This window comes from Bos mutus, chromosome 10 (assembly GCF_027580195.1).
Source record: "Bos mutus isolate GX-2022 chromosome 10, NWIPB_WYAK_1.1, whole genome shotgun sequence".
In the NCBI taxonomy this organism is placed as follows: Eukaryota; Metazoa; Chordata; class Mammalia; order Artiodactyla; family Bovidae; genus Bos; species Bos mutus.
The window spans coordinates 60,748,362-60,768,503 of NC_091626.1; the positions used below are offsets into that span (position 1 = coordinate 60,748,362).

Here is a 20,142-nt window from a genome sequence, read left to right on the forward strand (position 1 = left end):
TTCTTCCTTACTTGTCAGAGAAAAGACTGATAGGTAACGTGCAAAGGGACTGAGATTCATAGATGATTTATTCAACTGTCTTGGTGAGCATAGGTGGACTAGAGGGATTAGTGGAAAACCAGCACTGCCTTCTTAGTAGTCTGATGGGAGACAGCAGTATATGCCACACACAGGCCAGGAATTCACTACCCTCCCAGACCCTCTGTCTCCATCTGTGAAATGCAAAGCAAAACCAAACTCGTTTTCCTTTGTAACCTATTGAGCACATCATGTGAAAAGACACCTGTGAAAGTGCCATTGACTGCTCCATGCCTAATGGACACAAGCGTAGCGTCTCATGGTTGTTCCAATGCGGACTCCGCACCCCACCTACCCCAATCCCCCCCCCATGCCCCCCACCCCCCTGCCCCAAGAGGGCTACTGATGAGAATTCTGAGAGCCTAGGAGAAGAGAGGGTTTCTGCCAACTGGAAAGACTATAGTTTCTAGTTTCTGGAAAGACTAGTTTCTAAAAACAAAGCTTTTTATTTTTAAAAAAGATTCATTTCTTTGGCTGCGTCAGGTCTTGGTTGTATCACGCGCGATCTTTCGCTGCAGTGCGCCGATTCTCTAGTAGTGGTGTGCGCGATCTTTCGCTGCAGTGCGCGGATTCTCTAGCGGTGGCGTGCGAGGTCTTTCGCTGCAGTGCGCGGATTCTCTAGCGGTGGCCTGCGAGGTCTTTCGCTGCAGGGCGGATTCTCTAGTGGTGGTGTGCAGGCTTCAGTAGCAGCTGTGGCACAACGGACTCTCTAGTTGTGGTGCATAGTGCCTTGTACGGGCTTAGTTGCCCCTCTGCATGTGGCATCTTATTTCCCAACCAGGGATCGAACCCATGTCCCCTGAATTGCAAGGCCAATTCTTTAGCACCAGACCACCAAGGAAGTCCCTAAAAGCAAAGCTTGATGCTGGTGAATAACCAGGAAGAATGGAGAAGCATGGTGGTGCATGTTTAGACAGATGTATGCCACAAGGCGAAAATAATTGAGTTGTGCAGGGATTGAAAATACATTTGTTCTGTTAAAATGAAGAGTTCTTACAATGTGAGTAGGGGTGCAAATGGGTGAATGAGGGGCCCAGACCTTTGAGCTAAGCAGTTTGAGCCTGATTACTCATATAGTTCAAAATGTTGTATGTATTTAAAATGGCCTCTAAGCAAATTACAACTCTGTGAACATGTAGGTGTTTGTTTTCCTTCCTTTTAGCGGGTCTTCCTGTGCTTTTCTGCTCATTGACCTTTTTCAACAGTGTCAGGTTCTGGATTGATTTGCACTAACCTATCCCTCCCTCCTCAGAATTTCCTGGTAATTAGGAATCATCTTTAATAATGAACAGCTCTCATCTCATTTACTTGAGAGGTTCTGAAATGTAGCTTTTTAATACAGTGATAAATGTAGGTGTCTGCTTTTACAGCAGAGTTTAACTGGACACAAATCATTATGACCAACCATGTACTTAATGATGGAGTTTCAGGTGCCAGGAGCCATCTGGGAATTGGAGGGTAATTGGAGGGATCCTCGGAGGACTCTGACCATACCGCGTACATAACCAGCTCTGTTCATTGTGGTAACGTGGGAAGCTCTGCTTTGTGCTTTGCTACCAATGTGACCTTGAGAAGATCTGTTGGTTTCAAGATTATAGTTTCTTCATCTAAACATGGAAAATAATCTCAAAGAATTTTTCTCATCCTTCTGAATTTCCCATTGTAGGCATTCTTTGGTTCTCTTGGTGAAATTAAAAATGCTGACTTGTATCTCCAACCGTGCATTAAATAAACAGGTATTGAGCCTTCCTTTCTGACAGGTACCTGAGAAGGGATCCCCAGGGATCTTCCAATTGTTCCCAACTGATGTGGATTTGGTTCTTTCTTTGTTTCTCATTTTCTAAAATGGAGAACTTCATCTTGTGAGCCATGGAGGTTAAGTTTCTGTGGTCAGTGTAAACATTTGTGGATGAGTAGGAATATTTGGGTCTGCTGGGATGTTTGCCCTCTGTTCATCCTTGAGTCATGCTGTGAGTGTGAATAATTCCTAATGACTAATTTAGAAAAAACATCTGTCTTTCCATGGTGTACCTATTAATTCCACAAACATTTATCAAAGATACTTGTGGGTACTGTGCTATGACCTTGAGAGGCATAGGTGGCCATAATGATATAGACACTTGTGTATGCCTGGCAGGCTCACTATATGGGGTCTGAATGTTCAAGGAGAGCCCTAAGGTACCTAACAGCCCAGGAGAACAGGTGAAGTATAAGACCCTGGCTTTTGCTTTGGAGGCACCTCTGGGTAGCTATGACTACCCAGATGGGTTCTTACTTGTCAGATGAGCTTTCCTCCTTCCTCCCTTGCAGGAGGAGGAGGTAAGGGGTGGAGAGAAGGGGAAGCTCTTCCCAGGGCATTTCTTTGAGAGCAGAATCATTCATAGGGGATATAAATACAGATGAATGGTAGCTTTTGTATAGGCCCACATGTTATGCTAATTATGTGATGCATGCTGTTACTAAACAGAATTGTATTTTGCCTGCTGAGAGAGGAGCAGAACCACAGAGCGGGTGAGGTGCAGCAATCATAATTGGGTACAGCAGTCCTCCAATGGGTCAGAATGGAGTCAGTGCTGGAGGAAGAGGCTGTGATTGGTGGTTAGCTCTTACTCTTTTTCATATCCAGGACTCCACTGAGGCGTGGTGGCCTGGCCTTGTGGTCCTGCCAGCTGAGTGCCACTCCTCTATTGTCTAGCAGAGTGCAGAGCCAGTGGCACCTCATATAGGTCACTCTGGGCAGAGAACATTGATGAGCCCTAGGACATGGGCCTACTGTGGTGCCAACCCTGCTCCAGAGGGTGAGATTCTTTTCCCTTTGGGCTCTTGGTATGAGGGAATTCAACCAACATCTAAGAGCAACAGTCCAGGTACTAGCAGTTATCTGATGCACAAAAATGTTCAGCATCACAGCTCATCCCAGGATAGTTCTGCATTTCAAAAAATCATGTTATATGATTTGAATAAAGATGAACAAGTTTACTAGACAGTAAGTTCTAACTAGGCAGGAATGTCTGTCTTTGCTTCCCTAATGCCTGTAAAAGTATTATTGCTGCTGCTGCTGCTAAGTCGCTTCAGTCGTGTCTGCCATCCCTGGGATTTTCCAGGCAAAAACACTGGAGTGGGTTGCCATTTCCTTCTCCAACGCATGAAAGTGAAAGTGAAGTCGCTCAGTCGTGTCCGAGTCTTAGCAACCCCATGGACTGCAGCCCACCAGGCTCCTCCATCCATGGGATTTTCCAGGCAAGAGTACTGGAGTGGGGTGCCATTGCCTTCTCCGAAAGTATTATTAGGTTGGTGCAAATGTAGTTGTGGTTTCAGATCGTGACTTTTAAATCATTATAACTAGGCTCAGATACATCTTTATTAATCAAAATAGGAACCATTACAGTCAACAAATTTTTGCCAATGAGAAATAAGTTTGTTTATTCCTATAGCATAAAAATTCATTTTTCAGGATTCATTGAACTCTTGGAAAGCATTTTCTGCCTCCTTCTGGTGGTGAAAGCATTTTCCCTGCAAAAAGTTGTCAAGATGCTTGAAGAAGTGGTAGTCAGTGGGCAAGAAGTCAGGTGAATATGGCAGATGAGGCAAAACTTTGTAGCCCAATCCTTTCAACTTTTGAAGCCTTGGTCGTGTGATGTGCAGTTGGGCCTTGTCGTGGAGGAGAATTGGGCCCTTTCTCTTCACCAGCGCTCGCTGCAGGTGTTGCAGCTTTTGGTGCATCTCATCAGTTTGCTGAGCATGCTTCTCAGATGTGAGAGTTTCACCGGGATTCAGAAAGCTGTAGTGGATCAGATTGGCAGTAGATGACCAAACAGTGACCATGACCTTTTTTGTTTGTTGTTGCAAATTTGGCTTTGGCAAGTGCTTTGGAGTTTCCTCTTGGTCCAGCCACTGAGCTCGTCATCACTGCTTGTTGCATAAAGTCCACTTTTCTTTGCACATCACAATCCAATAGAGAAATGGTGCATTGTTATTGTGTAGAATAAGAGAAGACGACACTTCAAAAGGACGATTTTTTTGATTTGCAGTCGGCTCATGAGGCACCCACTTATCAAGCTTCTTCATCTTTCTCATTTGCTTCAAATGCTGAATGACCTGTAGAATGGTCGACGTTGAGTTCTTCAACAGCTTCCCATGTAGTTGTAAGAGGATCATCTTCAATGATGGCTCTCAGTTGGTCATTATCAACTTCCAATGGCTGGCCACTGCACTCTTCACCTCCAAGGCTCTCCTCTCCTTTGCAAAACTTCTTGAACCACCACCACTGCGCTGTATGTTCATTAGCAGTTTCTGGGCCAATTGTGTTGTTAATGTTGTAAGTTGTCTCCGCTGCTCTAAATCCTATTTTGAACTCAAATAAGAGAACTGCTCGAATTTACTTTCTATCTAACATCTTTTTCCTAATCTAAGATAAATATAAAATACACAGCAGCTAATAAGTCATTAGCAAAAAAGCATAAAGTGAGAAATACACATTAAAATGATGTATAACCACGTTTATGAATATATTTCAATATCAAACAGCAAAGGTCACCAATGTAAAACCGTGATTACTTTTGCACCAACATCATAATATCTAGTGTATGATAGATGCAAACTAAACAATAAAGTGAAGTTTGCAGCTTAGGCCGTGACTGAACACAGTATGCTGCTTCCAGTGTTTTCCCAACTACCATGACTAATAAATAATAACAACAAACCTTGACCCAGTACTTTCTGTGTGCCTTGGGCATGTATGAATTTCTTTAGTTCTCTAGCCATCTTAGAGGTACATTTATTATTGTCTCCTATTTCAGAGAGAAGACTGAGGCAGGTGGCACTTAAATGACCAGCTCAGGGTGGGAGTTGGTAAGGCAGGGGTCGGGGGCAGTGGGAGCACTTCATGGCCTTCACTTACCAGGACAGAGATCCAAGGGGTGATTGCTCATCTTGACCAATGGTGGGTGTGCTTTCAGAGAGGATGAGGTCTGGCTGAGTCAGGCTTGTTTGTCCCAGGGTGTACTGGAGCTTGGAGCTAGCCTCAAGCCAGCGCCGCTGCCATCACACTGGGCTGTTTACAGCTCTCTGGGACTGAAAAGTGTTTACTTTAAAAGGAGAGAACGTCTGCGCTTCACCACTGGTTCCATTGGCTCATCTTCCACAGTGGATGGCGCAGAAGGGTTTCTGTCTTGGTCCAGGCAACCTTCACACACGCAGGGCCAAAATGGTCAGAATGAGAAGAGATTTTGCAAAGGAGAGTAATGAATGTTTTATGCCTTTATACCCTGTCTTTTTTTTTTTTTGGCTTCACCACGAAGCTTGCAAGATCTTAGTTCCCCTACCAGGGCCCAGGCATTGAAAGCACCAAGTCCTCCTAACCACTGAACTGCCAGGAATTCCTATACCTGTATTTTAGAAAAAAAAAAAAAAAAGAACAGGAACGTAAGGTCCAATTTTATAGCAGACATTCCACCTGGGGCAGAAGAAGAACAAGGATAGGAACGTAGAATAGAGGTTCATCAGACTCTAACAGGACTGAAAGAAATAGCACACGTGTTCAGTTCTCTGTCTTTGTGAAGCCAAATGAGAAGAAGCAGCCTGGTCATGTCTCCCAGGCTCCTGTCCTGGAGGGCCAGGAATTAGCAGGAGGGCTAAGAATACAGAAAAGTGGACAGGAGGGTCAGTTGTTGTCAGTCAGTGCTGCACTGACCTGAAAACATCACAGTGGAGAGGCAAAGTCAGGTTTTATCACGTGTCATCAGAGCTGCCTAATTTTCTTTGGGCCTGAGTGGATCTATAGAGACTTCTCAGGGGTGTTGAATACATACCCATCTTTTGCTGACATCTCTAGGCTGCTTTGTACTTTAAGCCTACTTTCTTTTTGTTGTAAGTCAGGACACTTTATTCCAACAAATGTCCATTCTGCACATCTGTCATGTTGAGAGTAGGGCTAGGAACTTCTCACTGCTGTGCTCCTGGCGGAATGGTGATTAAATCTCTATGCACTTTGGTTTCAAAACTTCACTGAGGGTTTTCTGTGTGTGGGATCCTCTTGCGTGTTAGTAGTAAATATGCCTTATACAGAATTTTGTCATTTGTAAAGCATTTTATGTACATAATTTACATTTAAAAAAAATATTCCCATGTAGGAAATTGTCTGTCTTGTTTCATGCTTTCATGGTTGGGAACACTGAGTCATAAGAAGAGAGAGAGCCAAGACTAGTAGAAGAAATTGGAGCCTTGTAGTTTTCAACCACTGTGCACAGCTCTTTCAGGGTGACTAATCGGATTTTTTGTATTTTTGTGTAATGTGTCCCCATGTAGTGAAACTGATGGTTTTTGCAGTGATTGTTTTTAGAGGGTAGAAAAGTTGAACACGGATCAAGTAATGAATCTGGTGTCCCTTATTCTGTTGAACATCTGTCCTAAACTAAGGAGAGTGGCCTCCCTCATGAGATATCAGGACAAGGAGATGGGAAGGAGTTAGCTGAGCATCACCTGTCTGCTGGCTCCTTTCGTGGGAGTTGGTCACTTCCTGCTCTCTGGAAAGCCGAGAGAGAAGATTCAAGGTGTCGACAGGCTGGGATTGACCCTGGTTCGCCTGCTCCCGTCCAGCACCCTTTGCTTGAACCATGGCTTACCTACTCCTACCTTCTCCTCTCACACACATGCACGCTGCAGTGTGTGGTGAGGCACTTGTCTCCAGGAAGGGCACTTAGCTATCCTGGGGCTGCCCCTTGGGCTGTAATAAGGGGGCAGCCAGGGCTATATAGATACTCTGTAAAGTGTGCAGCAAGCATGTGATGAATTGCTTCTGGATAAAGAGCCTTTAACGCATGAATGAGAGCCACTGCCTGTCCCTCCACGCCTTCCAGCAGGTCTCCATACTCTGTGTGCCAGCCCTTCTCCTCGTCTGTCTCGTAAAGCTGCTGCTCTGGCCTTTCCCGCTCCTCTTACCTCCTCTTACCTCCGCTGCTAGACACCTCCAAGCTGTCCAATTCAGCTGTCCTAGCTCAGTGCCCCTCTTCCTGAACTGTGACTAGCATTTAACCCAGGTGATCGCTCCCTCCTGTGTGACACAGCTTCCTCTGCCTGCACTCCCTCTCCATACTCCTCCCTCCCCCACCACTAGGCCTTCTTGTGGTCCAGACCTCAGGTCTGTTTCCACTCTTGCTCACTCCCTAGATGATCTTTCTAACCCCAAGGATTTGACTATGATGACTTATACCTCCAGTTTTTTAAAAAATATTTTATATGTATATGTGTGTGTATCTCTCTGTCTAGCTACCTGCCTGTGCCAGCGCTTAGTTGCAGCACGCGGGATCTTCCATCTTCGTTGCAGCATGTGGGATCTTTAGTTGTGGCATTTGAACTCTTGGCTGTGGCAGGGGGGATCTAGTTCCCTGACCTGGGATGGAACCTGGGCACCCTCCGTGGAGAGTGTGGAGTCTTAGCCACTGGACCACCAGAGAAGTCCCATACCTCCAGTTTTGTATTGGACTCCGCTCTACGTCTCACTGAATACATCCCAAAGAAACTCATTAGTAACTTTTCACCCCAAACCTGTGCCTTCCAGCACCTTTCTCCTCCTCAGGCAATGGCTTCTTCATTTTCCCAGTTGTTTTGGATAGAGATGTTCCTTCACCGTCAATTTTTTCTTCTTCTCTTCTTGCCTTCTGCTTCCCAGTGTTCTGGGCTTCTCTCCCACGTTACTCGTTGATTCTGCACCATCTGTCCTAGAGCAGCCCCCAGACCTTCATTTGCCCCTTTCTCCTTGCTGCCCTAGTTCTTCCTCCTGCTGAGCTCCCGTGTGGTCTGTTCTGCTGCTCAATTCTGCTCTCACCCCGTGTCATGGCTCTGTCTTTTATGATTGAGTCTTTCTCTGCTTGGCTGCAGAAACCGTTCATTTACTCTTCAGAAAAATCCAATGATTAGGCTGGGAACAGATGCTTCATGCAGGGACACTTATATTGTACTGCTTCCTGTTCTCAGGGAATGAAAAATATTAACCATCCCACTCTCTTTGGTGTATTCATAAACAGCATCCATGAAATCATTGAGTTTCACAGTCTTTCCCACTGACAGTTACCACCAGCCATCTCATGGGGCTTTCCTGGTGGCTCAGACAGTGAAGAATGTGCCTGCAATGTGGGAGACCCAGTTTCAATCCCTGGGTTGGGAGGATATCCTGGAGAAGGGAGTGGCTACCTACTCCGGTGTTCTTACCTGCGGAATGTCTTAGACAGAGGAGCCTAGCAGTCTACAGTCCATGGGGTCACAAAGAGTCAGACACAACTGAGCCACTTTCATTTTCATGCACATGGATCTCACAGGTTCAGGAATCCCCATAGTTGTCACCAGCCGCAGGGGAAAAACTAACCCATGGAGTGGTCTGCATCACAGCAGATTTGTCAATTTATCTCTAGAGTTGTTTTTGTTGAAGTATAGTTGAGGTACAATATGATGTTAGTTTCAGCTGTACAGCATAGTGATCCAGTATTTTTATGGATGATGCTCCATTATGGGTTGTGGGATAATGGCTGGAATTCCCTGTGCTATACAGTAGATCTTTCTTGCTTATCTATTTTATACATAGTAGTTTGTATTTGTTAGTCTCACACCCTTAATTTGTCCCTCTCCTTTTCTTTTCCCCTTTGGTAATCACATGTTTTCTTTATCCATGAGTCTGATTCTGTTTTGCATATACATTCATTTGTATTATTTTTTAAATTCCATGTATAAGTGATACCATACATTTTGATTTCCTCAAATTAGAGAGTTGATTCATTAAATATGCCTATAAAAAGAGTTGAGTTGAACCTTATAGGCATACTGCATTTCATAGCACCTTGTTTTACTGTGCTTTACAAATACTGTGTGTTTTTTGTGTGTGTTTTTTTTTAATAAATCAAAGGTTTGTGGCAACACTGAGTCAAACAAGTCTATCAATGTCACCATGTTTCCAACAGTATTTGCTCACTTCATATCTCTGTTTTCCATTTTGGTAATCCTAACAGTATTTCAAACTTTTTCATCATTATATTTGTGATGTGACTATTATAATTGTTTGTTTGAACTGCACCCATACATGAGACAGGGAACTTAATTGATAAGTGTGTTCTGACTACTCTACTGACCAGCCAGCTCTCTCCCTCTCCTCTGGCCTCTTCTATTCCCCGAAACACAGCGATATTGAAATTAGGCCAGTAAATAACCCTACTGTGGCCTCTAAGTGGTCAAATAAATGGAAGAGTCTCGCGTCTCTCACTTTAAGTCCAAAGCCAGGAGTGATTGCATTAGTGATACAGGCCAAAACAGACCAAAAGCTAGGCCTTTTGTGCCAAGCAGTCAAGTTGTAAATGCAGAGGAAAAGTTCTCGAAGGAAATTAGAAGTGCTATAGAGAAATCCTTTGTGAAAGGAAGGGTCAGTCAGTACAGCAAAATTCACTGTCGTTTCAAGCAGTGGCCACAGCCAGACTGATCTTCAACCCTACTGCCCTCATCAGTCAGCGTTCATCAACATGACCTTCCACCAGCAAAACAATCACAACTTGCTCACAGCTCAGAGAATGGCTAGCATTTTTCAGCAATAAAATATTTTCTGATAGAGTATATGTATTTTCTTTCCAGACATAATGGTATTGTACACTTAATAGACCACATTATTGCATAAACGAGTTTTATATGCACGAGGAAACCAGAAAAATCCATGTGATTCACTCCATTTCAGTATCCCACTTTATCGTGGTGGTCTAGAACCAAATCTGCAACATCTCCAAAGGGATGCCTGCATATATGGCTTTGTAAGACCACAGTATTGTAGATGGAAAGCCATCAGATATTCTGAATAATTCAGTCTAGCCAATGACCAGACTAGAGTCAATTAATTCCATTTAGGCAGATTGTCAGCAAATACTGTTGTTTGTTAAGAAGTATATCTTGATATTTCTCAAGTAAGAAATATTTTCATGTTTTCATGGACAGAATTCATGTAGAAGGTAAGCAGAGGTCAGAATGACTTTACAGTTGGACAGACCAAATGGCTGCTGCCTGAGAGTGTGTGTACATCCTGCCCATGGATACCAGAGCTTCTGTTGAAAAGTGTTCTCCATAGCCAAGTGACCAGAGTTGCTTGATATTAGGAAGCTAGTGGTCACTGAGGCTTGCTGGGAAGCAGATCGAGGCTGCCACCCCAGGCCTGGGCCTGGTCAGCCTGTTTTCCTCTCTGCCTGTGGCCACCTTGTTGCTTCTTAGGGTTTGCATTCTCAGAGGGAGCTGTGGTGCTTACTTCCTGTAGACTATCTAATGAAAGATAAGAAAGGAGTGTGAGCTTGCCACTCCTGAAGGTTTGTTATTCATGCCATTCTAGGATTCTAATAGCTTATTCGCTGTGAAGCCCCTTATTTTGGTTGCCAGAATGACAGTGAGCTGGGTAAGTCCGTGTTGGCTCCTCAGGTGCAGAGAAGTGCCTCCCTTTTGCACCCAAGGCCTGCACTGATAGAGACTGGACTGGGCTGGGTGTCGGGGGTAAGTTTGGCCAAGGAATAGAACAGGTAATTCGAATAACCTAGAAGCCATCAACTTGGAAAGTGTATTTAATGGTTGGATATAAAATGGCAAAGAAGGCTTTTGTGAAATAATTCAAACCTAGCCTAAGCACCTATCTATTTTTAAAGCCATTGAACTGGGTAAGAAGTAAAATATCCCAGGCTTTTGTCAGAATGAAAGAACAACTAAATCATCTTTTTCTCTACATTGAGACCCCTGAAGAGTGTGAAGCTGCCTGGCACACGGAGTGTTTAAAATATCTCACTCTGGCCTCATTAGTGATGGCTGTGCATTGGCCTGGCATTGATGTCCGCTCAGGATTCAGTTCTTCTATGAATTATGCAGGGCAAACAGCATAGCTCTCTTGTTGTGGGGAAATGGAAGCAGAGTGGCCAGTTGCTGTCTCCTGGGGATGGGTCTGGGCCTACAAGCCAAGTCTTCTGGTACAGACGTGGTGCAGTTTGGCTGTGAGAAGCACCACCAGAGGGTAGAGGTGCTCCTTCTCTGTGCCCAGGAACTGCTGGGGAGGGAGCCCTATGATTGAGGATACTGACAGGTATCTACAGCAGACAGCAGTGGGTGCTCTGCCTCTCACGTGGAGGACATTCACCTGGGAAACTCCTCTCTCCCTTGGGAAAACCCAACAGCTTCCCCAGTCCCTCAGACGGTTCAGAATCTGCCTGTAATGCAGGAGACGCAGGTTCGATCCCTGGGTCGGGAAGATCCCCTGGAGGAGAACATGGCAACCCACTCCAGTATTCTTGCCTGGAGAACCCCATGAACAGAGAAGCTTGGTGGGCTATATAGTTCATGGGGTTGCAAAGAGTTGGACGCGACTGACTAATACTTGGAAAAACCCCAAGTAGGGAGCAGCCTGAGGAAGGAGCCTTGGTGAACGCCTGCAGTTCCCTCCTTCTAGGAGGCTCTCCTTGCCACGCTGTGGTAACTCCAAGACTGTGTGCTGCTGTCTTATTCTAAATTTGTTTAATTTGTAGTTTTGTCCAAAGCCTCTTTAATTGCCATTTTTTTATTTTTCGATTTTTAAAGCTGATTCAGAGTGTAACTTTTTTTTGGCCAGGTGTCATGAATGTCACGCTTTGCCCCTTTGTGTTTTCCAGGCACTCTAAGTGAGGGTCCTCAAATCTCCTGGGAAAATGGTGGCTCTGTCTTTAAAGATTTGTGTCCGCCACTGCAATGTGGTCAAGACCATGCAGTTTGAGCCATCAACGGCTGTGTACGATGCGTGTCGAGTCATTCGAGAAAGGGTACCCGAGGCGCAAACTGGCCAAGGTAGGTCATTGGTTATTTGCTGGCTGCTTGAAGTGTGTTTGTATATTTTACCCTGGTAGCTAAGGAAACAGAGGCTCTGCATATGTGCACAGGTCAGCTAGTGTATATGTTTCGAATGAAATTCTTATCTTGGACCTTACTCGCCTCGTATGTAAAACTTGTAATGACATCATTGTAGTTCTGCCAGTGAACCAGCAGCATCATCATGTCCCTTTCATACTTCAGCAACGTGTTCTGCAGTTTACAAATCACTTTTTGGTATAAAGGCCTATAGAGTACAGATGAAGCTGCTCAAACAGTTATTGCTTTTGTGTATCCTGAGCCCTGTTTCACTGTTTCTACTGCCAGCAGCCTGAAGAAGACTGGAACTGCCATCAGGACTCAGGGCAAGCATCATATTTCAAGTACTTTGCAGGGGCTTCTAATCTTTATCTCAGACCTTAAAAAAAAATTGTGATACATGTTTTGTTTAATGTTTGGTTAAACCACTGGCCACAGTTAATCTGAGTTTAAACAAGTCAGTCATACAAGTTTATTTTCCATTTCCCTTTGTCTTCTCTCTACATTTCCTTCCTTTATTTAGTGTTTGACTGATGCATAAGAAATTGAGGTTACTCCTGAATTCATAAGCCTTTAGTGTGAAAATGGAATAAAACTTTCCTTAAAAATTGGAATCATAAAAATCAAACATTCAAAGACAGTTATTGTTAGGCATGGGTCTTCATGAAAAGTTCTGTTACTCACAAAACCACGAATCTTTTGGTCCAAAAGCAATGTCTATATTATTCAAAACACAATCTATAATAATAATCTATATTATTCAAAACAATCTGTTATTTCTAGATTAACCCCCCCTCCCCCCACCCAAAAAAAAAATTGCCCAGGTTCCCAAGTTCTGGTTATCCAATCATATCTGATGTTTTTACTTTTCTGTTACTGTTTATTCTCAGACTTTTTTAAACTTTGTTTGAGTTGGATTGCTAAAAAGCTCTGGTGGAGATACAAACCTTTACAGATCTTGAAGTTGTTTTCTAAGAAACAACAGGAGCTCTGGCCCTCATCTGGGTCTCAGAGGTTTCCTTGAATCACATTTAGGAAGAGACAAATCTTGAGACAGGAAATGATACCGCTTTCCTCCTGCCTCCACCATCTTGTACTTCCTGGGTTCAGTTCAGTTCAGTTGCTCAGTCGTGTCCGACTCTTTGCGACCCCATGAATTGCAGCACGCCAGGCCTCCCTGTCCATCACCAACTCCCAGAGTTCACTCAAACTCACGTCCATCGAGTCGGTGATGCTATCCAGCCATCTCATCCTCTGTCGTCCCCTTCTCCTCCTGCCTCTAATCCCTCCCAGCATCAGAGTCTTTTCCAATGAGTCAGCTCTTTGCATGAGGTGGCCAAAGTATTGGAGTTTCAGCTTTAGCATCAGTCCTTCCAATGAACACCCAGGACTGATCTCCTTTAGGATGGACTGGTTGGACCTCCTTGCAGTCCAAGGGACTCTCAAGAGTCTTCTTCAACACCACAGTTCAAAAGCATCAATTCTTTGGCACTCAGCTTTCTTCACAGTCCAACTCTCACACCCATACATGACCACAGGAAAAACCATAGCCTTAGCTAGACGGACCTTTGTTGGCAAAGTAATGTCTCTGCTTTTGAGACAGGAAATGATACCGCTTTCCTCCTGCCTCCACCATCTTGTACTTCCTGGGTTAGATTAAGGGATTTCTGTGAAGAACACAGGGTTTAACTCTCCGACTTTACTCTTAATTTGATGGTATGGGGAGCAGAGACTTCACGTCATGGGAACTCTTTTACTTTGTAACGCCATGTGGGGGTGATGGAAGGATCATGCCAAGTATAAAGTCTCCATCAGCCCCTCTTTACCTGGGTGGCCTTGGACTCAAGTGATCATTTCCATGGTCTCTCATGAGTTCTTGGCCTGACTTTTAAAGCACCTGAAAGAAAGTGAAAGTGAAGTCGCTCAGTCGTGTCCGACTCTTTGCAACCACATGGACTGTAGCCTACCAAGCTCGTCCATCCATGGGATTTTCTAGGCAAGAATACTGGAGTGGGCTGCCATTTCCTTCTCCAGGGGATCTTCCCCACCCAGGGATTGAAACCAGGTCTCCCGCTTTGTAGGCAGATGCTTTACTGTCTGAGCCACCAGGGAAGTCCAGAAGCACATGGTAGGAAACAAAAGCCCAGTTCAGTAACAAGAAATTTAGACTGCTTTGTTTCTGGTGTTTCCCTAAACCTTAGACACACCTACTGCCCACTGGTTTTAAGAAATCTGAACCTCGTATGTGGGTGCTGGTTTTGCAGCTCAGCTCTTATTCTTCTCAATCTGTTTTAGTCCCAGTGGCTGCTCATGTTTGGAGAATGAAGTATTTCTCTGGTGAAGGAGCCCACCTCCCATCCTGCCAAGTCAGCAGATTCAAGGGCCTGGAAGTCAGTGATGGGTTCATCATCACTTTACCTTTTATTTTTTCCTTCTGTTTTCCCTCCAGCGTCTGACTATGGGCTATTTCTCTCGGATGAAGACCCCAGGAAAGGAATTTGGCTGGAAGCAGGCAGAACACTGGATTACTACATGTTGAGAAATGGGGTATGCTGTTGATCTTCCTTTGAGTTTTCATCACTTTCTTCCTAGGCCTTCCATAGAAGCCAACATGATTATGCTTCAAAGAAAAGGAGAGATTGGAAAATCTGTTTTGATTTCAGAGCATTGTTTAATAGTTTTGATGTAATGTATTTTGTAAAGTCTGTCCAGGTTAGTGATAGGAAATATCAACAGTCCAAATTCTTGAGACTTCACAGAGTAATTAAAGCAGCATGAGGCTATGGTTTTAAGCTCTTTCGACATGCTGCTGTTGGGCCATGGTAGTTATGAAGTAGAGCATCTTCCTCTAAGTATGTAGGACGGCCCCTGGTGACTGGTGATAGAAAGTAAGGATCCAGAGGGAACAAAAACGTTGTTCATTCTGTCAAGCTGTCAGTCTGTCTACAATCCTAAAGATGGTCAGAGGTTAAATCATAACCAGTGTTTTGCTTTTATAAAAAGTTCATATTAGCTGTGTTTAATCACTATCAGTAATATTAACAACAAAAATGGTTGTGTTGTGGAAGTGGGAAGAAATAATGAGTAAAAAGTAATGAGTAACAGGAAACCATACTCAGTATCATATAATAACATATAATGGAAGATGCCCTGAAAAAAGGTATGTTTGTAACTGAATCGCTTTGCTGTATACCTGAAACGAATACAATGTGTGAATCAACTATACTTCGATTTTTTTTTAAATGTGTTATATTCTGTTCAACTTAACTTCTGAGATATACTGGGTTTTGATGTACAGAACAGACGTATCAGATTAGTCAGTATTCCATAAATGAGAGTGAAGTGTGAGGCGCCGGTTAATTTTCCTTCCATAGTTCTATTTTTAAGAAGTGTAGTAAAAGAGAAATCTCTTATTTAGACATAACTCTCAAACTTATTACCTTTTTGGTTTTGCCATTATCGTGAAAACCACTTTTTTGGTGATATACCATTAAATGAAGAATTATGGGGGCATTATTTATGTCTTTTATAACATATATATATATACAAATTTCTTACTACTGTGTAAGAGACCATTGGAGAAGCACAATCTTTTCAAAAAACAAGTAGGCATTTTCCTTTGCTAATTCTCATTACAGCAGATCATTCTCAGCTTTTCAGAAGGACATATGTTACTTTGACTTTATAGAGGTTAGTTTTCAGTAACTGTGAGCTATAAGTAGTACTTCTGGGGGTGCAATTTTACTATCAGATTTTTTTTTTTAAACTTTACATAATTGTATTAGTTTTGCCAAATATCGAAATGAATCCGCCACAGGTATACATGTATACTATCAGATTTTTAAAGAAATCTTTATGTAAGCAGTTTAGCACTGGAGGTTCTGTATTAGTGGCAAAAATCTTGTGAAAAATTAGAAGGAGGGAATCAAAGGGAGCTAGGGAAAATTCTTTTATTAAAGAGAAGTGTCCAGGTTTATTAACTAATTTCCCATGCAACATGAAATGTTTACATGATTTTGCTCTAGGATATTTTGGAATATAAAAAGAAACAGAGACCTCAGAAAATTCGGATGCTTGATGGATCTGTGAAAACGGTGATGGTGGACGACTCCAAGACAGTCGGGGAACTCCTGGTTACTATCTGCAGCAGGATAGGTGAGTGTTCACATGCCAAGCTTCTGGATTTGGCTTTGTTGTTAATAACATGCTTCTCCTTTTTACACCCACTTTGGGTGTCTGGGCAATTTTGAACATATCATAACTCATTGACTTTGGCGCAATCCCAAGAGAGTGTGTTCATTTTCCTGATTAGCAAACCGGCTAACTGGTATTGTAAACACTTAAGTGTCTCTCTGAGTCACAAGTGAGAGCTTTTATTTCCCTTTCAAAATTAAATGAATTCTCAAATTGAAAATAATGTTTTTGAAATCATATGGTTCAGGCTCCCATCCATGACTGGGAGATTCTGTCTAAGCATCACTGACCCCCATTACCTCCTGAAGACTCATGGGGCCAACCTATACAATCATATTAGACATTGCCCCCCCACCATGCTTCTATTTGTCTCCTCAGAGAACAAGTCTGTCTCCTTTCTATTGGGTTGGCCAAAATGTTCGTTTGGTTTTTGGTAACGTCTTACAGATGTTGCAATATATGAACCCGCTTGAATATTTGAAGAAAGTGGCCTTTCCTGTCTTATTTTTCTCATAATGAAAATGAAGCCCAGGTCCTTCAGACACTGCTTGTTTGACATTGTCTTACCTTCCTCTGTTCTATTTCTATTTTGTTCTTATTACTCAAAAATTACTCAGGAGACTTTAGCATGACGTTGGAATGTGACTTACCTAGTGGAGGACCCTCCTTTGTGGCCAGTTACTTGATGCATGCTCCCTGGAGTGACCCTGACCTTCCCCCTTGGCAAGGCTTCTTTCTGTCCTTCATCCCCAGGGACTCCTTGGAGTATTACGGGCCCCAGGACGAAAGGGACTGATGGCAATGCAGTCACTAATCTAACTGATAAACTCATTGATAATTTTAGGAATTACAAACTATGAAGAATACTCTTTAATCCAAGAAACAATTGAAGAAAAGAAAGAAGAAGGGACGGGTACGCTAAAAAAAGACAGGACACTGTTAAGAGATGAGAGGAAGATGGAGAAGCTGAAGGCCAAGCTTCACACGGATGACGACTGTGAGTGTCCAGGGAGGAAGTGTGATGTGGGCACATGGGCTGCCCGCCTCTCTCCTCTCCCATAATTTGTATGGTCTAGACAGGGGTCTTTATTCCTTTGTTTTATTTCATCTATGAACATTTGGGTCTGTGTCACTAAAAGAAAAAGACCCTTACGGGGGAAAAAAGTGATAATAGCATTTCACACCTAAAAGGTAATCTTTTAATGTCAAATACATGCATCATGTTTACAGTTTCTCCATTGCCTTCTAAAAAAAGCTTTTTTGTTAGCAGTTTGAACTAGGGTCCAAATAAGCTTGGATGAAAGGCTGCTTAACTCTTTTAGTCCCAAGCTTTCTCTCCATCTCTCTCTCTCTTTTTTTTTTTTTTTTGCCTTGTAATTATTGAGGGGAGAACCCTGGATTGTTACTTGTATACAATTTTCTATATTCTGGATTTTCTTAGATGCCTGTGGTGTCATCTAACATGTTCATATGTCCCTTTTAATTCCTGAGTTCTGGAGGCTTGATCAGATACGTGTATCCGTGTTTAAGAATAGCGACTCCTATGTGGTACGTCCATTGGGAAGCTGAATTTGATTGTTTCCTTTTTGTGACATTAACAGCCTTGGATGACTATTGCCTCCATCCATTATTTCCTTAGGGGTTACAAAATAGTAATATAATTCCACCACAGGAAAATCCTTTTCTATGGCTACAGAGTTAATATACAGAAAAACAAGTATGTGTGCACTACATGTCCCCAAAGCCTGTGTTTTGTGCACTGGCTGACACCACCCCCAACACCTTCCCAGAAGGACCATACTTTATGCACATTTCACTCAGACCTTCCCAACTTCTTACTTTCTTTCACTGTTCTTTCTCTTGCTGTTGCATTGGGAAGATGTCATCCTTGTCCTTATGTTCGTTGGTCTTCAGTGGGGCTTTCATTTCCTCTGACCCTTTTTCCAATCTCTCTCTTTTTTTTCTTTTCTTTTTACCTCATTCGATTTCCAATTGCATGCTTCTTTCCAAGTGAGACCTTGGTAGACAAATCCTGAAGATTATATTGTGCATGATGCTCTCCCGGCTAGTGTGGGAGAGGAGGTCCATTCAGTACATTCCCTGTGCTAAAGTCAAGGCTTGTCAATAAATACTTGCTCTCAGTATGTGTGTGTGTGTTAAGCCTGGGGAGGAGTGTAGGAATGAGAGCTGTGGGAAGTATAGAGCAACGATCCATCCCCATGCATCTAGGTATCAGGCCAGTATTTTCTAAATGAGTGAGATTACTGGTGGGCCATGTGCAGGGTTCTCCCCTCCCCTGCCCCTCAGTGTCCTGTCCTCTCCTGGTCCCAATTACTTCCAGTTTCCTCCTCTTTTCTGCCTAAGGTCAAGGGTAGCAACTCATTATGCTCAGAGTTTATAAATTATTTCTCCTGATCAGAGTAAAGGCCAGTCTTGACTTAAAAGAAAATGCAGACTTGATTGTCTCGGCTTAAAGCATTGTTTTCCTTGTTTCTTCCTCCACCCAAGGAATGGGCATATTATAAATTCATTGTAGGGTTTTACTAACTTAAGAAGAGCTGTGAACTTCTCTGTCATTTGCTTTTTCATATGTCATGTAGTAAGCATCCAATTACTTTGCCAAGTTAAAGAGCTCAGATTTAATCTAAGAAGCAACTATAACTGAATATGAGCATTTTAAAAATCCACGTCTGCATCATGCTGCTGTTTTGGTTAATCCCCTTGAACTAAGAGGAAAAGTAGACACAGTTCTTTCATATGTCATCTTGCGTTGCAGTAAATTGGCTGGATCACAGCCGAACATTCAGAGAACAAGGAGTAGATGAAAATGAAACACTGCTGCTTAGACGGAAGTTCTTTTACTCTGATCAGAATGTGGACTCAAGAGATCCCGTGCAGCTGAACTTGCTCTATGTTCAGGTACAGTATCGAACGCTCAGACCCCGAGGTTGGTGAGCTTTCCAGAACTCCGGCTGTGGCTGGTGGAGGGCAGGAACTGGGCTCTGGTTCTTGCCGTGTCTGTGACGTTCTCTTTTCAATCATGTTGAGCTGTGGTGCAGGTTGACGTCCACTGTGTGCTGCCGGCCATCCTGAGAGGGGCTTTGGTTGGCTTCCCATCGGGGGTCCTGGTAGCCACTGCTGTCTCTCTCTGTCTTCTGGCTTTGCAGGAAATACTCACCATTCACATGTACTACTGCTTTCTTAGCTCACATCTAGAAAACAAGGATGGATATTGGTCAGAAAATCAGTATTTCTCATTAACTGAAAGATATTCTCTCAATAACATTTAAAATTTTTGCCATTAAGCAATTGTTTAAACTCAGATGAATCATTCAATTTATCTGAGTTGCAGTTACCCAGTACGTAAGATGTGGGCTTTGACTAGACAGTCCCAAAGACTTCTGTTGGCCCAAGGAAAACATCTTCCTTCCTCTCTTACTTCTTTCATTCTTCCCTGTATTCCTTCCCTTTCCTCTCCTTTTACTTATCAACCTATTGGCTCTTAGCAATAATGTGGGAGGGGGAGGGTCAGCAAAATGCAGCCACGGTGTCACCTGTGTTTATAAATATTAAAGTTTTATTGGAACCACATCTCATTTGTTTACATATTGCACACTGGTAAATCCCCTTCTTTATCACATAATTGTCTACGTATTGTCAGTGGCCGCACTCGCATTCTGACGGCAGAGTTCATGGCCCAGAAGATGTAATTTGTTTACTCTCCGGCATTTTACAGGAAAATTTTGCTGGCCCCCAAGTTAGCAGATGGAGGAAGGACTTGGAGAAATGAGGCTGGTAGGCCAGAGGGAGAGAGAGATCCAGACAATAAGAAAATGCTTGTTGGTTTAAGGCTCAGGGCCACAGGTCAGAGTGTACATCTGAAAGTGTTCTGGGGGTCATTTAACTAGAGAAAGGAAAGACAATAAATAGCAACACAAGTGAGGGGGTCAGGAAACAGGAGAAAGACTTCAAGTGCAGTGCCTTCCTGAT

General features: G+C 43.2%; 1 protein-coding gene across 13 annotated transcripts in view; it reads left to right on the forward strand.

Annotated features, from left to right (window-relative positions):
• The window catches only part of TLN2 (talin 2), a 497,178-nt gene that overhangs the window by 274,442 nt on the left and 202,594 nt on the right, over positions 1–20,142 (forward strand). For all 13 annotated transcript variants that reach the window (XM_070378009.1, XM_070378013.1, XM_070378007.1 and 10 more), the window contains 5 exons: positions 11,727–11,898; positions 14,408–14,505; positions 15,984–16,113; positions 16,997–17,149; positions 18,929–19,071. In XM_070378009.1, coding sequence (XP_070234110.1) covers positions 11,763–11,898; positions 14,408–14,505; positions 15,984–16,113; positions 16,997–17,149; positions 18,929–19,071 — 660 coding nt within the window. In that variant the 5' untranslated portion in view covers positions 11,727–11,762. The remainder of the gene's footprint in view (positions 1–11,726; positions 11,899–14,407; positions 14,506–15,983; positions 16,114–16,996; positions 17,150–18,928; positions 19,072–20,142) is intronic.